The sequence below is a fragment of the Ambystoma mexicanum genome, chromosome 6q (genome assembly GCF_040938575.1).
Source record: "Ambystoma mexicanum isolate Mex_15411 chromosome 6q, UKY_AmexF1_1, whole genome shotgun sequence".
Taxonomy (NCBI): domain Eukaryota; kingdom Metazoa; phylum Chordata; class Amphibia; order Caudata; family Ambystomatidae; genus Ambystoma; species Ambystoma mexicanum.
Genome location: NC_090937.1, coordinates 1,558,065,906 through 1,558,086,187, shown reverse-complemented (window position 1 = coordinate 1,558,086,187; position 20,282 = coordinate 1,558,065,906). Strand labels below are relative to the sequence as shown.

General features: G+C 44.8%; 1 protein-coding gene across 1 annotated transcript in view; it reads left to right on the top strand.

The window, feature by feature from the left end:
• The first annotated feature begins 325 nt into the window (after nucleotides 1-325).
• The window catches only part of ADAM33 (ADAM metallopeptidase domain 33), a 390,445-nt gene continuing 370,488 nt past the window's right edge, over nucleotides 326-20,282 (top strand). Inside the window, exons 1-2 of the mRNA XM_069630341.1 lie at nucleotides 326-426; nucleotides 20,002-20,078. Coding sequence (XP_069486442.1) covers nucleotides 403-426; nucleotides 20,002-20,078 — 101 coding nt within the window. The 5' untranslated portion in view covers nucleotides 326-402. The remainder of the gene's footprint in view (nucleotides 427-20,001; nucleotides 20,079-20,282) is intronic.

Here is a 20,282-nt window from a genome sequence, read left to right as displayed (position 1 = left end):
CCTAACTATTTTCAAATGTTTTACTGTTGACATATTCCCTTTGGATCCTTCTTTTTCGGTTGTTCCTATGTATTTATTCTGTTTATTTATTATATTCATGATGTTTGTAAGTTTTGTTTTGTGTAGCGCTCTGAGGCCTTCGGGTTAGTAGCACTTTATAAGAATAAAAAATCAAATCAAATCACTCCCTGATGTCTGTAGCATGCTTTACAAGTATCTTTTCAGATAAACTCACCGATAACGTTTACAGCTTATTAAACTGTTAAACTGTGTAAATCAAAATGCGGTCATATGATGTGCATTCCCTTTTTTCTTGCAGCCATCACCTGTTCTGTGGCCAGCAGGAGAAATTCACCTCAATTTGGTTTGTCTGCTCCTCAAAAACCTCAAAGGATATCAAGCATGACCCCGGAAATGTCACAAGAGGCAAGTGGGCGTTTCTATTTAATCTTCTTCCCTGTTGAGTCCTATATTCTGAGAAGGGATTGTGTTTTGATCAAGGTTTCCTGCTTTATTGAATATGATATTAGCCAAATTTATGGTGAACAGGGAAACAAACCATTACTCCCCTATCAACTTTGCTTCACTGACCCCTGCTCCTCCTACCCATCCTAGGTCCTCTGCTAGCCCCTTACCCTGCTTGGAAATCGCTGGGTGCTTCTGCTATGAACAGCGCTGTGATGCTTCTCAACTTATAAATCCTGTACCTGCATACTGAACCGTGACCGTGACAAGGACCAGGATATCTTTTACTTTTGAAGCCACGTATTTCTGAAAGTGACCAACCAGCTGTTGTTGGGGGCATTGATCCATTTATTTATTTATTTAATTGTTTTCTATAACGCGCCTAATAGCGCACCTGAGTTCGCTTTCTAAGTGCGGATCCGGGAAGACCATTGTGCTGTCCCTCTGCTATCCTCCATTCACACTCGCAAGTTATACTACTGTAATGCTCTTCTCATGGGTTTTGCAACCTACCAATTGCAGCGTCCTCGGGTCACGTAGAATGCGGCCATTAGGCTTCTCCTTTCTTTGCCTAGGGGTTCATCTATTTCCCAGGCTTGTAGGAGTATTCATTGGCTGCCAGTGCAGCACAGAGGGACTTTTTAAAACCATCTAGTTGGTATTCAAGTGTCTCCATGATCTTGACCCCTGCTATCTTACATCACAAAATGTGAATGTATCAGCCAAACCGTCTCCTCTGCTCTATGACTAGAAATAGGCAGGTGGTTCCCCCGTCCAAATTGGTTTACCGGGGTGATAGATGCTTTTCTATTGCGGGTCCTGGCGCATAGAACCTGCTAACGGCTGATCTTTACGAAATTGATTCTTTTGCGCAGTTCAGGAAGCGATTGAAAACCTTTCTTTTCCAATAAGGATCTTTGTTTACAGTATTCAGTTTGTTCGTATTGATTTAACATATGCCAGCAGATGCGGTCTCGGTCCGGTTCCTTGTGAAGATGCGCAATACGAATTTCAAATCAAACAAAAAAATCTAAATAAAATAAAATGTTGCATTTGGGGGTGGACCAGCACATTCTTTGTGTATTGATTTGTTAATTGCTTGTTGTAGAGTAACAACTGCCTCCACTGTTCACTTCAGGCTTTTATGACATGGAATTTACTTGGCTCCATTTCCAAACTTTATCACAAGCCAGGGGATCCGGGTTGTAAATTGTCTTGTGTTACGTGTTGTGAAGCCAGCTTTTGCCAACAGTAACATATTCCAGACAGGTTGCTTGCTTGCATCTGGAGGAACAGCATTCTACCACCTGGAGCCGCAAGAGATTGCGCAATCTTCCAAGAGTTTAAATGCCATGGGGAGAACTGAGTAGAATTTCATGGCGGGGTTGTGGGATGGAATGATGGGATTAAGGTATGTCGCCCAGGCTCGGACTGGACTATAGGGCAATAGGCCCAGGGCTGAACCAAAAACGCAAAAAGCTGGTGTGGGTCAATTCTTTTGGTCGAGGTGGGCCACTTTTTCATTGGTGCCCGAGACAATGTTATGGCCCAGTCTGACCCCGATGTCACCATGGATACGCATTTACATTAATAACCTAATTTGGGGAAACAAATAAATCCAAATATTGGCTTTGAGGAAGGCTGAGTAAATGATGCATATGGAGTTCATAGCTTCAACTGAAAGGGAGAAGGGAGGAGCGACTGGAAAGATTGCATGTCTAGAAGAAGACCAGTAAGATATGGATGCATGCTAATGGAGAGGACATCCGTCAGCCCTCTACCTACCGTGATTGCAACTTCTCTGATGACTATCAGAGGATTCAGGGTTGCCCGAGGGCTGCACTTCTGTTAATGTTGTCCAAGATTCAACAAACTCAGGCTTCTTAGAATCAGTGTGTCCAGATAGAAGAGCCAGCCAGCAAGTAAAGAGTGGCTACATCTGCATGGGGAGAAATAACAGCAGGCTATGGGGAACAGCAATGTTAAGGCTCAAGTGTTGGTCTGGGCCCTGGTTTGAAGAGTATGGAAAGAGATGCAGATATCATGAGAAAAACCACCACCTCACCACAGGGAGCTGGGTGATGGGTTGAAGAGTATGGAAAGAGATGCAGATAGCATGAGAAAAACCAACACCTGAACACAGGGAGCTAGGTGATGGGTTGAGGATATGGAAAGAGATGCAGATAGCATGAGAAAAACCACCACCTCACCACAGGGAGCTGGGTGATGGGTTGAAGAGTATGGAAAGAGAGAGATGCAGATAGCATGAGAAAAACCAACACCTGAACACAGGGAGCTAGGTGATGGGTTGAGGATATGGAAAGAGATGCAGATAGCATGAGAAAAACCAACACCTCAACACAGGGAGCTAGGTGATGGGTTGAAGAGTATGGAACGAGATGCAGATAGCATGAGAAAAACCACCACCTCACCACAGGGAGCTGGGTGATGGGTTGAAGAGTATGGAACGAGATGCAGATAGCATGAGAAAAACCACCACCTCACCACAGGGAGCTGGGTGATGGGTTGAAGAGTATGGAAAGAGATGCAGATAGCATGAGAAAAACCAACACCTCAACACAGGGAGCTGGGTGATGGGTTGAAGAGTATGGAAAGAGATGCAGATACCATTGGAAAAACCAACACCTCAACACAGGGAGCTGGGTGATGGGTTGAGGATATGGAAAGAGTTGCAGATACCATGGGAAAAACCACCACCTCAACACAGGGAGCTGGGTGATGGGTTGAAGAGTATGGAAAGAGAAGCAGATACCATGGGAAAAACCAACACCTCAACACAGGGAGCTGCGTGATGGGTTGTCCTTCCTTCTATAAGGGGAGGGATTTAGATGCTCTGTCAGACTTAACAAAATAGATTTTCTTGGTATTTGGTATAGGTAACAGCCCAATTAATGAAAAGCAACAGTTATAAAATAGTGTCAACGTTGTGAAGGGGTACGCAATGTCTAAGAGAGATTAACGTTCAGAGGCCACTCCCAGCACGTCTACCTCACTCTACAAGCAGATAAATCGTATTACGCCAAAATGTAATCGGTTGAATAATACCCCGGGTACCAGCAGGATTGGAGTGTAACATGAATTAGGCTATTGACCAAAACAAAAGTGTCACACAGTCAGAAATGGCAATTCTTTACTTTTTTTGACAATCTTAAATACTACCTAAGAGGTCGTGGTTGATGACATTTATTGCAAATAGTGTATTGTAAAGTACTTTTCATCAGTAACAATAGTCCAAACTAACAACTGCACTCTACAGCAACTCCTCAAACTTGCCAACCCTGGCCTAGTATGGCCCATCAAACTGGCCCACACTAGCATGCTGGTCCGACCCTTCCCGGCATTGCCCTCTAGGCCAGTCCGACCTTGAGTGCCAGCAAACTAAAGAGCAAAGCAATGCACGAGATGGAGATTAAGTTGTATGAAACACTCAGCAGAGGGAAAGAAAGACTATTAGTAAAATCGTATAGCTTTTGAAAATCATTGTACAATGCCTCGTCTTTGCGTCTGGTTGCATAGGTGATCCTCTCCAAACTTGCCAGTTCGGTCATTCAGTTTCCTTTTTAGCATCATCAGGGGTCGTAGTGAGGGAGAACTAAATGGTAGGACGTTCCCCTGCTTCTTGGGTAAGCGCGCCATCATTCCCTTACTTTATGTCACCAGAGAATCATTCCAGGACGGTAGACTTAGGCATCTTTTTTCTTTTTCACTTCTCCTTTGGCATCTTTTTTCTTTTTACTTCTCCCCTACTGGGGGTTCGAACTTATGCTCTTGTGATAACACTCCAGTGTCCCATCTAACTGAGATATCCCATTGGGTTTTTGTTTATTTTAATAGGCTGTTTTAATAGGCTGCTTTGGACATCATGCCCTTTCCAGAACAGTCACAAAACCCTGTGCAGCATGCTTTTGTCTACAATTAAGCATGAATGGCTGCAGGCACAGCTGTCTGCTGTAGAGATGATGATTGGTGTGTGTGGTTATAGTTCTTGGCATGTCCCTTAAGAGGTGCAAATGGTGGGTGATTGGAAAGGAGGGAGGGTGCATAAAGTGGCATGCTGTGGGAGACATTGGGCCTCATTACGACCCTGTCGGTAGAGGGTTAACGGCGCCGGTAGAGCTACCGCCTTGTTACGAGGTCTGCTCGCGGGTCCCGCTAAGGACATCTGGTAAAACCAGGCATCCTTAGCGGCACCCGCGAGCAGACCAGGATGCTAACACTGGGCCCATCATTAACGGGTCCGCTGTTAGCATCTTCCCTATTCCCATTGAGCCCTATGGGGTCTCAAATGGGAATGGGGATGTACCTGGTCTGGGTTCCTTGAATGGGGAAATACCGGGCCCTCCAAGGTCGGAATGGCCTGATATTTCCCCATTCCTGGAACCCGGTACCCGGTACGGGTACCTCCATACTCGTAATGAGGCCCATTGACTGAAATTATGGTGGTCATATAAATGCATTTTCTTTCACTGTGTTTTCTTCAGCCTTGATAGAACTGTTGTAAAACACAGCATTGTGGGGTTGAGTGGAAGAAAAGCGAGACCCAGGTATGGGGTGCGAAATTGGGAGGGGGAGGGGGAATGGGCCGTGCGGGTGTGGAAGGGGTCAGGGCTGAGGGAAACATAGTTATTTGCTTAGCCATCACTTAACTTGCATTAATCTTTTGGGGGAATAGGCTGCACCAAAAGACCGGGCAGGTGTATGGTTTGGTGACAGTGTTTGACAAAATGGCAAGCATCTGTTGGCCTTTTTGCTATTGGTGCAGGTGAGGGGCGAAGAAGGAGTAGCTCTCTAAGGAAAGTGAAGCAGTGATTGGAAATACAGTTATATGAATTAGGGAGATGCTCTACCCACAGCAGAGGAATGTTCCCATTATAAAGAGCACGGATGCCCCAGCCAAAAGGTGACCACCACTAGGCGGCGTGCGGAGGTGGAAAGCTGGCAAAAAAGAACTGTGTCTTTAACCCACATACAGAAGAAAATCTGGAAAGAAAGTGGCAGGCAGCCAAAAAAAAAACAACAACAAAAAACATTACAGGCTTGTGTAACGATAGACAATTATGCTTCACACTAGGCATCAACGCTGACATCAGAATAATGGAAAATATATTGAAAGGCCTTGATGCAGGCCATCAAGTGGTATTAATTCTTCTCACCCTCTTATTGGTCATCCTGAGAGCAGTAACAATGATGGGAGTCAAAACGGGTAAACTCCTTGCCTGCAAACTCCGCCCCACAGGCCAGAAGGCCAGAAGGAATCAGTACCATGCATCCTTTAACCCTCCACCCACTCGCATGCATGGTTGCACAAAGTTTGACACTATCACCTTGGCTTTTCAATGCTTACACAGGACCTCTAGCTAACCTCTCTCTCCTCTTCTTCCTCCTCTCCCTTTACCTCTCTCAGCCTCTGTACAGCCACTTCTCCCTCTCCTCCTCTGTTCTCCTCTTTCCTTGTATTCAATCCTGATGATGTTTCGAGACAAGTCCAATCTATGAAAATATCGTCTAAGCAGGTACTCCCCTGCTCCTCCAGAACCACCAAGGACCACATCGACACCCTCGCTCCAGCCTAGGCCGATTTATGAAGCCACTCTTTTGCCACGGGAACTTTCCACTCCCTCCTTTGTGCACCCCCTCCTAAAGAAGCCTTCTGCTGATCCTTCCTCTCTGGCAAACTACCGCCTGATCTCTATCACTCCTTTCCTGGGCAAACTCCTGGAAAAGCTGCCCATCTCCCAACTTACCCTCAATACCGAATCTGTTGGTTGTCTCCATGACCATCAGTCTGGCCTTACAGCAGCCAGAAGCACCGAAACTGCTCTCCTGAACACTCAAGAAGACATGCTCTAAAATCTCAGCTCTAGCCTTCCTTCTGTACTCATCCTCCTCGATCTTTCCTCTGGTTTCAACATAGTCAACCACGCCATCCTGATCAATCATCTGCGTGACAACCTGGGCATCACGGATCAGGTCCTAGCCTGGTTGACTTCCTTCCTCTCCGATCGCCCCTCCCAGTTCCAACTGGGGTCTTTTCTCTCAACCACCTCTATCTCCACACGTGGTGTTCCCCAGGGCTCTAACCTCCACATTTACTTATGTAAGTGATTTCAATCCGGCACACACCCAAGTCAAAGCCCAGCATGTAGTGCACAACTGAAATCCTTATTTATTTTTGTCTATAAATTCAATATTCTGAACGATGTACCACTCATATCACACCCTTCTCCTGAGACCCCCCCTGGTCACACTGAACCAGGAATCAGGCTAGTTTGCAAAGGTAAATATTTATTTTATGTATTTAAATATTTAATCATAATATGTTTAATAGGTAAACAACAATCATCAATGGGGAGAACACTGAAGAATATCTTTAATACACTAGGAATAAGTAAGGAGCAAAACAGAATACTTTTGTGTTGGTTCAGATCAGATAGCACTAGGGTTAGAGGTTCCCCCTGCAACACCCCTCAGCCCCCAATAAGCAATGCAAAGAGATAGGAGGAGAGAGCAGGTATTCAGGAATAGCACAAATCAAACAGAATATCAGTCCCACCTTCCCCTCAGCAAACAAAATAGAAAACGGAATTGACTTTTCAGCTGTCAGACTGGCTTTTAAATTATCTTTGGAATTACTGGGCAAAAAACACCAAAGATGATCAAAAATACGTAAATTGTTGTAAATTCCTATGGGAGCCACTTTGAACAGTTGCTGACAGTCACAAACAATGATTTAGTCCAAAGAAAGCATTTGTAAGCTCAAAGTGCAAGTCAGAAAAAATGTAAAGCTATTTCACACGTGTAAAGCCTTTCAAATTTAAAAATCGCGGCAAATTGTGCCTTGCGTGATTTTGGCTATAACGGGAGAATCGCACAGTTTTGCAGTGCGGTTTTGGGTTCTATGGATAGCTATGGATGTAAGGTACAAGTAGGAGTTCTATCACAAAAACTGAGGGAGTTATAGAGGTTTTAGTGAGACGCGTTTTTCAAAAATATAGGCGCGAATTTGGGCAGAGGCTTCAGTTTTAAAATCAGAAAAATATTGACTATGGACTAGAGCATCCAAGCTAAGCCACCAGGATGGCACAACATAAGAGTCAGGAGTGATTTGCGACTCAATCCTGGTTCCTCAATGTCCACCTTGGAGTGCTAGGCTGGTCACTCGAATTAAATTAATAGATAAAAGTTGACAAAATGACTAGGAAAAGGATGCTTTTACAGATAGACAGAATAAGATTTCACTACGGATTTAGACAATGTTACTGATTATGGAAGTAAGGATAGTTCAGAGGTTAGGAGGGGACAAGATAATGCATGGTAATAAACAGTTTCTAGCTTCCTGTTAATACTCACAAAACAAATGGATTTAAGATTTTGGACCATCAGGTTTCTGGACCATTGAATCAGATCTATCAGGGACGGACAGCTGGGCACATCGGACTGGACAGGGTCAGCAAGGCTCTCTGGTCACAGCACGGCACAGGACTGCACAGGATCTGCCCTTCTTGGTTCTGAGGATATTTCAATTCAGCAGGCAAGCATTAACAGCACGCCCGGCTGTATTATGATGCTTCCTCTAGGCTTTTGGGATTCTTTACTAGAATTTGTTGCCTAGCTGAAAATGGTTCAGCTATGCATAGGCCTTTGCTTTGCCAAGTTTCTGGAGTCTGGAACAAGGAAGATGTAGATTTCAGCAGCAGAGCGCTCCGCCAGCAGTCAGGAGAGTGAGTGGATCTGTGAGTTTCTGCTGAGAGGAAGGCCCTCCTTCTGGGAGAAACCTGCTTTTCCAGTTCTTGCAGCTCAGCCAGATTAATATATTCTTAATTAAAATCCAGCAAAACCAAATGTGTTGCATCAAACATAAATACTTTGCTTTGTGGCCTTAAAATCTGTGGGATAAAAAGCAACTGAGATCTATATTCTTTTTAGCAAAAAATCCTTCTCATGTTTGCTAATCCAGCAAACTTTTTAGTTTTAGATCCCTTTAAAGTTTCATCAGTAACTCATCTGACAGCTGTCATTCAGGTAGCCCAGGGTACTACACCCAGATTTTGGCGTGGGCTGTCAGTTTTCAGACCATCCAGTTTGTCTGAAGAATGTTTTGCTCATCAAATTAGGACTTGTATGTTCACAATACTTCATTAGATACATGACTTTTAGCACCAGGCAATATTTTGAATGTTGTGTTATAGGCATTTTGGAGTTTTTAGCAACAAAGCAAATGTCATTTGTAGGCACATTTTGGGGTTTCACTTACAAAGTGCTGCTTCTCTCTCTGCACTCTGTTTGCTGATCATGGAGCCCACTGGCACATTTCTGCAGGCTGTGCTCTATTCCCCCGCGCATGCAACATGGGTGTCAGGTTGTGCATCCCTCCTTTTGTGTGCTGAAGTACATGGTTTTTGTAGGTTTTTGTGGGTTTTATTGTAGGTTTTTGGCGCAGAAGGGTTTTGCTGCCATTGTCGCTGTTTCTTTCACCATAACTAGCAGGGTGATGCCGCATAGCATAGCGGAGTGGGTCAATACATCCCACACTTGGCACCTCTGGCCCATCTCATCTCTACCTTCTCTCCTAACTTTCAGTTTTATGCGGGTGACACTCAGCTCTCCTTCAGGCTCCCCACAGCCTTCTCTCCTCTCTCGCTCATTCCTGATTGTCTATGCGCAATTCAGGAAGGGTGTGCCTCTTACGATCTCTGCCTGAACGCCAGTAAGACTGAGATCCTTCTCATTGGGACCCCTGCTCCCACTGTCCCCTCTTTCCCTCTGGCCGCCCTCCTAGCTCCTAGGGCCCTCTACCTGCACCTTCCTGTGAGGCCAACCTTGATGTCATCTTCAACTCCACCCTCTCCTTTTCTCCTCACATCATGGACGTCTCTAAGAAGTCCCACTACCAGCTGCACCTCCTCAGAGGTATTCTTCCTATTCTCAGTTTCCCCCAGAAGCTCACTATCTCCAGAGCCCTGGTTCTCTCAAGGTTGGACTACTGCAACATCCTCTTCCTAAATATGCCTACCTCTACTCTTTGCCCCCTGCAACTAATCCAGAACAGCACTCTGAGATTTGTCCTTGGCTCAATCCCAGGGATCATATCTCTCCAGCCCTGAAGTCTCTCCACTGGCTCCCGGTGGCTGCATTTATCAAGTTCAAGACCCTATGCATTGTCCACAAGGCTTTCTGGGACCACACTACATCCAACTCTCTCTTCCTAAGCACTTTCCTTCTCGAGCCCTCTGCTCATCCTCCTCAAACTCTCTCAGGGTCAGAAGGCTTCTCAAGGCTGAGAGTGGGGGGTAGATCTCTCTCCTCGGCTGGTACCTCCCTATGGAACAGCCTCCCTGCCTCTCTCAAACTTGAGCAGGATCACCTCAGGTTCCGGAAGCAACTCAAGACTTTCCTTTTCGCTTTTGCTTTCTCTCTCACTCTCCTCTGCTGATGTTCTTGTCTGCTGCACTAATTGGTTCCAGGCCTCGCTCTGAACCTTATGGGGACCAAGCTCCTTCATGACCCATTGCCCCATGCAGTGCCTCCGGGCCTAACACCCACTAGTGGCTGTATCTGCAACCCTACAGTCCCCTGCCACCTTGCACTTACTTAGAACCGGCCACCCCGTCTGCACTTACTTGAGCTATCATTAATGCACTCTCCTTTCCCTCCCCATGGCACTTCTCATCTCCCTTCCCCTGCACTTGCACAATCTGAATGACACAAGGCTTAATAAGATTGTTGGTTCTGTCCTCCTTTTGTTTCCCCTTCCTTGTCTTGTTGCACCTAGAAATTCTTGTGTACAGGCGCGTTATAAATGACTTACCCTATCACATCATATCCCATCATATCCGTGCAAACAAATAGGGGTCTACAAAAAGACCTACTCTCCGGATGAAGGTGCCCCAACACTAGAGCGATCAAAAGCATGTGCTAATTCAGGACAGCACTAGAGCGATCAAAAGCATGTGCTAATTCAGGACAGCACTTCAAACTGGTTTGTTCAAACAGACTTTGCCCAAGGACTCTCACAACTTAATCTCAAATAAGGACCATCTAGATGTCCGCCAGGTTTACTGATCTTGGTTGAACCCATTGAACCTTGTCAGATCCTTAATAGGCATTTCATGTTCTGACCCTCGCCATGCTTCACACAGTGAGATACAGGAATGCTACATATGCCTTGTTCTGAATGTTATCTTGTATCACCTCCTTCGTCCATGCCCCCTTCGTGATCTCATTCAACACACCTTTCACGTCTCTTTCCCTTCACCTTTAGCATATAGAATTTAACTTCTAAACATACAACACTTCACTGATTGCAATCAATCCAAATGTCGGTACATGAACAGCATATACTTATGAGGGAAACCCTATGCCCTACAATGATTGGAAAGCTGAGCCATGCATAAGTTGCGGTTTCTCAGTCTGCCACCCTGCATTCAGACATGCTCATCCTATGGCTACTACCCCCTCACCGATACAAGATTTTAAAGTGTTGGGGGACCATCTTCCCTAACCGCGAAGTGCCCGTTATTGGCTGAGATCATTGAGAAGCGCTTCTCCAACATCAAGGAGTCAGACGATTCTACACTGGCACCAGTGTACACAATAATTTCAAAATGCTTGCGCCTTAACAAGTGGTATGATGCCCACTTTGGCTGTCTGCTTCAACCACCAGGCAAATGCTGACTTTATGTGCTTTCAATTTCATCGGGTGACACAGACAGTGCAAGAACCAATTAATGCCCAAAACACTAAACGCTGTTTGCTCTCACCCACTTGCACCCTGGTATATGGGACCAATGAATTAATCCATGGATGCATCTGATCCAGGTTTGCAACTCCAATGAGTTATGGAGACCGCTCATATGAAAGTACAGCCTGTTCCTGGAACATATGATTGACTAGACCGCTTGCACATTAGTTCTTTTTAATACAGGCAAAATGTAGGTCAAAATAATTTGTGATATCTGGGTTAGGTCCGCAGACCCATTTCCCCATTCGGTCCGTGGACAGGCATCTGATTGGCTTAGAGGGTGATGTGATGTCTGCGGACATCGGACGTGTCCTCTGATTGGATGGTGAAAAGCGTGAAGTGCAGCAGATTTTTGGAAACGCTCGCCAGTTCCTGCTTTGGGACCCAGGGGTGCTAATAGCCTTTATCCACCATTGCAGGGGCTGCAATGGAGGATAATGGCCCGGGGCCCTTGTTATTTATTTATTTATTTTTAACACGCTGAAGCCTGCAGGCATAATGGCACACACAGACACACTTCGCTTGGGCCGATAACTTGGCCTGCGGGGTCGTTATCCCCCCTTCCAGTTCCTGGAACTGGGAATTAACACCACACAAAATGCTAATGGAAATGTTGGAAAAACGTATTGAGTCTATGTATGGTCACGTAGCACTGTCCGGAAGGCCCACAGTGACGTCAGTAGAAAAAGTATAGAAGTGTAAAAATGTTGCTGGAAGGTGGGGAATGGCAGAGTTTTAAGGTGAAACATTGTAAATTGGATAAAAATTTTGCTATATTGGGTTAAGTATGATATTGGTAAGTTGTAGGAAAAAACATGCACTGGTAAAAACCCATGGAATTCTCTAAAACAACTTTGTTAAAGAGACGTCATGGTTAAGTTGCACCAATACAAACCTATACAATTCAATGGAAAACGTTACAGGGACGTTATGGTTACAGGTAAAAGCGAAAAACCTCAGAAATCTGCCAGTTATGGTAAGCTAAGCAACCATAACTCACGCCACCCCTGTGCACTGCGAAGACTAACACCCAGGACGACAATCATAAATCACAATCACAAATGTCATTGATGACATTACATATCTGGCCCACTTATTTTTGTTCACTGAAATATCTAGGCCTGGTGGTTTTGGTCAATGACAGTCAGAATATTAAAATTCAAAAGGTGCTGTATATCTAGACATTAACCTTGCCATATGTTCTTAAAGTACCTTCCTTAGGGTTTTGTCTCAGCCCATGGTGCACATACATGGGGCACTAGGCAGGCCTCAAACACACAATTCATTTGTGTACATGAAGATAAACTTTAATGCTATTAACATTTTCTGATGATGCTGTTTCTTTCTTCTTTACTTTAGTTTCCCTGTATGTGACTCTGATTTGTATGCATTGTGGGTCTTCATATGTATTGTTTGTACTAGCACAAGTGTGTAGTAAGTCTTGAATTTTTAAATAGTTATTGCATGTTTAGACATTACACAATCACCCCTGACATCTTGTTACCAACATTATAAACACAAGCCCTTGTAAGGACTTTTCATCAAAATTAATTTCACATGTGATGTCATCAGTGATAACATCAATGACATTTATGATGTTATCTTTGATGACCTGGGTGTTAGTCTTAGCAGTGCACGGTGGTGGCGCGAGTTATGGTTGCTTAGCTACCATAACTGGTGCATTTCGGAGGTTTTCGGTTTTACCTGTAACCATATCGTCCCTGTAACAACGTTTTTCCATTGAATGGAATAGGTTTTTATTAGTGCAACCTAAACATAACGTCCCCTTAACTACTTTTTTTCATTGAATATATATATATATATATATATGTATATATATATATGTGTGTGTATATATATATATATATATATATATATATATATATATATATATATATAAATAAATAGAGGGACTATGTCAGCTTATTGAAAATACTAAGTGTCAATACTTATTTTGAACTACTTTTAGAATATCACTGATGTGGGGTATGTGCTTGTCATCTGAATGGTTTCAGATGGGTCTGCAACCTTTTGCTCTCCAAATGTTTTCAAATACATTTCCCATCATGCCTACCCAGCACAGCCAATGATGAGAAAACATGGGAGTTCTAGTCCAACACACCCGGAGAGCCATAGGTTGCAGATCCCTGCAGAGATCATTGAAGGGTTCAATTTGTAATTTCTTGCTCCCCAGAAATGTAGTCATTGCTGTATTTTGCTCAAGCACTTCCGAAGTCAGAGCCCTCAAATTTCCCCATGCATCCCGTGAAGAGGGTTCCCAGTCCTCTTATTTTTATGTGAATGCTGGAGCTTGCAGTCATGAATATGAAATGGACAAACCCAACTACAAGTCCCATAATGCAAAGGTAAAATGAGGACTGGGTGAGCTACTCATGCATGCTAAAAGGCTGTTAAAGACCTATGCTTGTGAGTACGAGAAGAATTCATTTTCCAGGCTGTTTACCTCAATAGATGGGGAATGCTTCAACGTTGACCTCCACTTCGACCTAATGATAAATAGTTCGAAGAGTGATTAACGTAAGATTGCAGGGAATTTCTAAATGCGATGCCTGGAGCATTACTGAAGAAGTCCTATTGGATTCCAAGCTTGGTATCTCTTGTTTATAAATGCTGACTTTCATGACCCCTGGGACTATTTGCAAGTCTGCCTGGGTCGTTTAAGCTCGGAATAGTGAAGGGGTCATAGGGGTCAGGCGAGGTGAACCCTCACGCAGACATACAGTCACTCTTCTTTCAACCAAATTGCACTGCGCCCAGGGGGAATACTTGCTGCACACCCGGAAGCAAAGGTGGAAGTGTACGAAAAGAAGTAGTGGAACTATGCCCCCTGCTGGCCTGCACCCACCCCTCCCCCCCAGCAACAAACCCCATCACCACGCCCCAAACAAACACACCTGCTGCTTAAGGGAACGTTCAGTGCAGCGCCCTGAAGTGCACGTTTCAACTTCTTCCTACACTTTTATTTTAAAACGAAACCGCCCGACCGCTCCCGCCCACTTCAACCACTGCCCCCAAGTCAAAACTGTGGAAATCTAAATAATGGCGCTAATTAATGGAACGATAGCCCACGCGGCTCTTATTGCGGAAGTTGACAATGTTCTCCAGAAACTCTGCACAAATTGGGCCCACAGGTGACTAAACTCAATAGCCGCAGACGCTTGCTTCCTACATGCAAGCATGCTGTCATTAAACCTGTCATTGTGGGAGTCCACTTTGAATTGTTGGAAGCCGTGACTCCAGAAGTAGCATCATCCTCTAAGCACTTTGGACCCGGCATCTGTAAGCATCGCCATATTCATGCAGGAAACCATATATTATCACTGTATTGTAAAGATTTAGTTTTGTTTGGCAACACCATAGCTTTTCCGTATGGCAGTGGCTGCACATCGACAAATTCACCACAGATCTAAATGCACGGTGCATGCGTTACACTGAAGTGAAGGTGGCACCAATGGTCACGGATTTTGTAACTGATTAAAGTGGCTTAGCCAGGCAACTTGTTCAAAATAATCTCTTCAGTTTTGTTAAATTGTCAACACTGAGAATGAAAGAGAAAGACACACTGTGAAGGGGATGCAGTGGAGGGGACGTGGAGAGGTAGGATAAGGTAGGGAGAGTAGTGATATATTGGATTGCATGCAGAGCCGGCCTTGGGGGGGGTCAACCGGGCAGCGCCACGCCTTCAGGGCGCCATTAGCCCCTGCCACGCCAGCTCAGGGGAGTCTTTCAAGGGCTCCCCCGAGCTGCCATAGTGGGACAAGGCGTGGTAGCCAGGATTTTGCAGGCGCATTTAATAACAATTTGGTGCTGCTGTCAGCACCCTGTTGTTATTAAATGCGCCCCTGCGCCACGGGCGCTTTTAATGACAAAAGGGCGCCATTAGCACCCCACCACGCCAGCTCGGGGGAGTCTGTAAAGGGTTCCCCCGAGCTGGCGTAGTGGTAGAAGGCGTGGCAGGCACCCCATTGTTATTAAATGCCCGAACGAGGAGGTTAATAAAATGGCACATCCTGGCCCCACCCCCTTTTGACCAGGGGCACGCAGGGGGGTGAAGGGCGGGCTCCAATTCGCCCAGGGCACTGCTGCCCCTAAGGCTGTCCCTGATTGCATGATACACAGCAAAGTCTCAAGAGCAAGAAGGATTTTGAGGGGGAGAGGGTGCAACCTTCTCTACGACCTCTGATCCATGCAACTGGAAAGAAAATGGAGTCCATCCCCAGTATAGCTCCATGTGGATCCAGGATAAGAGGGTCTCAGTACGAGTTTAGAAGTGCAGTACATTTTTGGTGGTAATTCCATCCTGTGCCCTTTATTTGTGGTAATGGCATTTTACCCCATCATGGGATTTCAACATTGGAGGTGAAGTGGAGGATTGACCTCAGGCACCTAGCTAAATGTAAATCCTCAACTTTACCTCCCCAAAAATCAGTCAATTTTATGTTTCGGAAATCCAACAAATCCCCATGGAGTCCAAGGCAATATGAAAGTGGTGATTATCGTCTCATTACCATGGTGCACGAGTGTTAGTGAGCCATATCTCACATTTAGCCCATCTGTGTTAGTGAGCCATATCTCGCATGTTGCCCATCTGGGTTAGTGAGCCATATCTCGTATGTTGACCATCTGTGTTAGTGAGCCATATATCGCATTTAGCCCATCTGTGTTAGTGGGCCATATCTCGCATGTTGCCCATCTGTGTTTGTGAGCCATATCTCGCATGTTGCTCATCTTTGTTAGTGAGCCATATATCGCATTTAGCCCATCTGTGTTAGTGGGCCATATCTCGCATGTTGCTCATCTGTGTTAGTGAGCCATATCTCAAATTTAGCTCATCTGTGTTAGTGAGCCATATCTCACATTTGTTGCCCATCTGTGTTAGTGAGCCATATCTCGCATTTAGCCCATCTCTTTTATTGAGCAATGTCTTGCATTTACTTACATAAGCACAGCACACCCATGTTAGCCGGCTACCAAGTAATTTTCCGATCACTGCTATGTCCCAATTTTAGGTGGTTCTCCATTTATTGCTGTGTTTCAAATTTAGACACTTCTATTTACAGCTGTGTCTCAAATGTAGGCATTTTCTATCTATTGCTGTGTCTCAAATTTAGGCATTTTTCTCCCATTGCTCAGGTATCTCAAACTTGGTGTCTCTCCATGGGTGTAGGCCATCCGTATTAGTGAGCCATATCTTTCACTTAGCCCAGCTGTGTTAGTGAGCAGTATCTTGCATTTAGCCCATTTGTGTTACTGAGCCAATCGTTCACTTAGCTTATCTGTATTAGTGAGCAATATCTTGCACAGATGGAACGTGGGCACAGGGAACACATCACCCATGATGGAACCCATGGGGGTGGTAATAGCAGCACACCAGAATGTATGACAGGGGGAGGGATATGGCTGCAGTTAGTCAGAACAGCAGGGGTAGAAAAGGGTACTGTCAATAACCAAATGTACGAAAAACTCACCCTTCTGATAAACCTCTCAAACTCTTGACTAAACTCAACCATACCTATACAGTACAACAAATTGCACTCACTTCACTACACCACAACAAAGAAACAAACCACACATAGCTTCCCAACAGCACATGGCGGCTACCAACTGAAAAACAAACCCTACGCTCAGTGAACAGTGTCAACCGAACTGGACCTGCCAACAGCACATCACAGTTCTCCTGCTCTTTTCTCCCGCTCAGTCCTACTAACTTAAACCCTTCACCCCTTGCTTTACAGATCCACCAAAATGCCAAGAAACCACGCAGGTGGCAACATTGTTGTGTATAAGAAACTTTAACATAACATAACATTATAAGAACGCATTGATGATGGTTACGCCCAATAATTACAATATTGTCACTTTAAGAACGCAGTAATTTTAACTGTGCTCAATAATGCTTGACTTGCCGCTGTAAGAAGAAATGTGTCAATAATTCCAGTACTGGCACTGTGTTAACACAATATGTTGGTCTAAGCCCAATAATTCCAGTATTGCTACTGTCAGAAGACCAGTCCTTGCTGGCTTCACTAATCTATGTCAGTATTGCCATAGTATGAACCCACTCATGATGGCTATGTCCAATTATGCCAACAAACTGATGAGGGGTGTGCCCAACAATTTCAGTATTGCATCACAAAAACACTGATTGCGATCTCGAGATTGCTAACCTAACGCATGACACACAAATGACTGACGCACGTTGGCCAATGCACAGTACTTCGCACTTCATGCAACAGGAATGGAGACTTGAGCGAGGAAGGAGCGGGCTGATGAGGTAAGTAATGCGAGTATATGAATGCAGGGAGAAAGGGGTGAAGGAGTTTTCTGGGAGGGGGGTGTACAGTGGGAAGGAGGAAGCGGGGGACCCCTGAAATGGACAGGGGGAAGAAGAGGAAGTGAAAGAGAGATATTGCTTGCGGAACAGGGAGAGTGTTGGCTGTTACCAGGCAGCTTCCTCCGTGTTACTCTTTCAAAAGTGACATTTACACACAAATCCAAAAACACATGCATATTGGCTTTTCACAATAATATTAGTATTGGCTCTGTGAGAAGACATACTGGCACTGTAACAACACAGGCATGATGGATTTACTGAATGGTACCAGTATTGCCACTGTAAGATAGACTTGGGCTGGCTATTTGCAATAATTCCAATATTGCCACTGTAGGAACACATCTAAATCCTGGCTGTTCTGAATATATGTTACCAGCATTGCCCTGTAACATGTTGCCTTGCAGTCAGTTCAACCAATTGTCATTGAAATTATATTGCTAAACCTTGGCCCCACAATGCACCAGCCCCTCTATAACTAGCACCGGACATTCACCTATGCTCAAGTGCATTCAATTCAAACACATACATAGGTGCACACCCACACACGCACACACAGATACATGGAGGATCACATTCACAGAACATTCAAAAGGATTCTAAAATGTTGTAAATCTTAAATGATATGGAAGAATGGTCCATGCCCGGTCACTAACCTAAACTCAATATTTTTTGCGGCCAGCGTAGCACTAGGAAGTGGGGAGGGAAGTTGACTGACATTTCCTTCCTGATTCCAACCTCCAGCATAGAAAGCATAAGCAGAGGCATAAGCAGAGGCTCTAAATAAATGGCCGGTGGTTTACTGTGACTGTACTCCACTGCGCCCCCTTCAGGCCTCTCTTCGGTGTACACTACCAGGTGCGAGGCATGAGTTCCATTTGGAGAAAGATTTGAGATGTTTTGTTGGATTGTATATGTGGAACCCTCCATTGAGGTATCTCAGCCTGTGTGTCTACTTTGCCCAGTGGCTGGTAGGTAGGGGTTCGCAAGTCAGGCTGTGTTCAATGGGATGTCAGCGCATAGTCTTGTGTGCTTGAGGAATATGTCTGTAAGTTTGAGGCGCATTATCATCCAGGATGTCTTGTTTTGGAGACGCAGAAGTTGTGGGTCCACTTTTTTGGGAACTTTTGCGGTAGTATAGTTGGGTAAATATTGAGAATATTAAGTATTATTAGTACCCGGTGAGAGGTGGGGGCGGTGGGCGATGGTGGCCTCCCAGCCAATGAGGAGGTTCGGAACAGGGTCCTTAGCGCTGCTCTGTCTATTTACTTCGTTCAGGCTTGTAACTGACGCCCCCGGGCATTACCAGACCGATAATGAACCCGTCCTCGGGTTCTATCGCTTTAACAGTTCCCCTTTGTGGGTCATGCTCAGCCGTGGAAGGAAGTGTTCGCTTCAGTAGCTGGTGGTGCGTTTTCTTATCAAGAGCAGTTATGCAATGAATCAGGAATGCTATGCATATTTTTGGCTCTTTGACTGATGAATGGTAGTGTTTTGCATACAAATGGTCCTACCAACAGCATTTCGGTTTTATGAGATCTTGAGCTCTTGATTGGTTGGTTGTCAAACATTAGGGCCAGAGTCTTCAAATATTTTTTTTTATGCAAGTGATGAGAAGAAGGTGCAGCCCATCAACAAAGACCCTCCTAAATGAGCACATCATAGATGTTCACATTCCGATGCCCTTTTTCAACCCCTTTTGCAAATAAGGGGGTGTTTCTGCGCAAATGGTATGCACTTTGAAATGCACAGAAAACCAAAGCCCTTCCCCTGCACCTCCTTGGACTGGGCGCAGGAGAAGGCGCAATGCATGAACGGTTCATTTCTGGAACCTAATGCATTTTCTTTGAAGTGCGACATCAGTGGTTTGAACCGCTGCTCTCCAACTTACAGTTCTATCCTTCAAACAAGGATAGAAATGCATTTTCCACTTTCTACCGAATATCACAGTGACCGGCACTTTAAGGGCTTGTCTCTGTGAAATGAGCTCTCAGCAAGAACCTGGTTGCTGGGAGCCATCACACATTAGTGATGGGAGCACGCCCCGACACTAATGAATGCAAGGTGTCTGGACGGTGCATCTTTGCGCTATTGTCCAGCCCCGCGAAATACGCCGGTCGCCTTTGAGAATAAAGTGACCCATGCAGCTCTGCAATACGCGCAAACAGAAACAAGAATCTGGCACCAAGGCGTGAATTTCCGACAGGCAAGATGCAATGTGGTAGCTGTCATGCACATCTTTGCCGAGTCATTGTCAAAATGAAGTGTAAACATTAATCTGGCAATAGATTTTAAAAAAATTGCCTTAGGTCAATTGTAAATGCTTTTAAGTGCTAAGGAGGAGTTTGCTCGTCCTTTTTGCATAGACTTGATTAAAGCTCAGCAGTTAAGGGTTAAAATGCTGTGAATTATTTTTCCACAGACATGGTATGAAGACCGACTGCAATACCTGGTTCACGTAGAAGGTGGAACCTATGTCCTTCGCTTGGAGAAAGCACAGTGAGTAGATCAGGTCTTACATTTGTTGAGAGCGGATCATGAGCACCACTGTGTATTAAAATTGAGTACAAATTATGTCAATATTGCATTTACAAATAATGTTTATGAAAAAATAAACCCGGAATAAAATAGGAGGCAGGGGCAATTCATTAAGGATGAGGCAAGCTTTGTGTCGGGAGGATAGCTCAGGGGCAATGTGCTCGC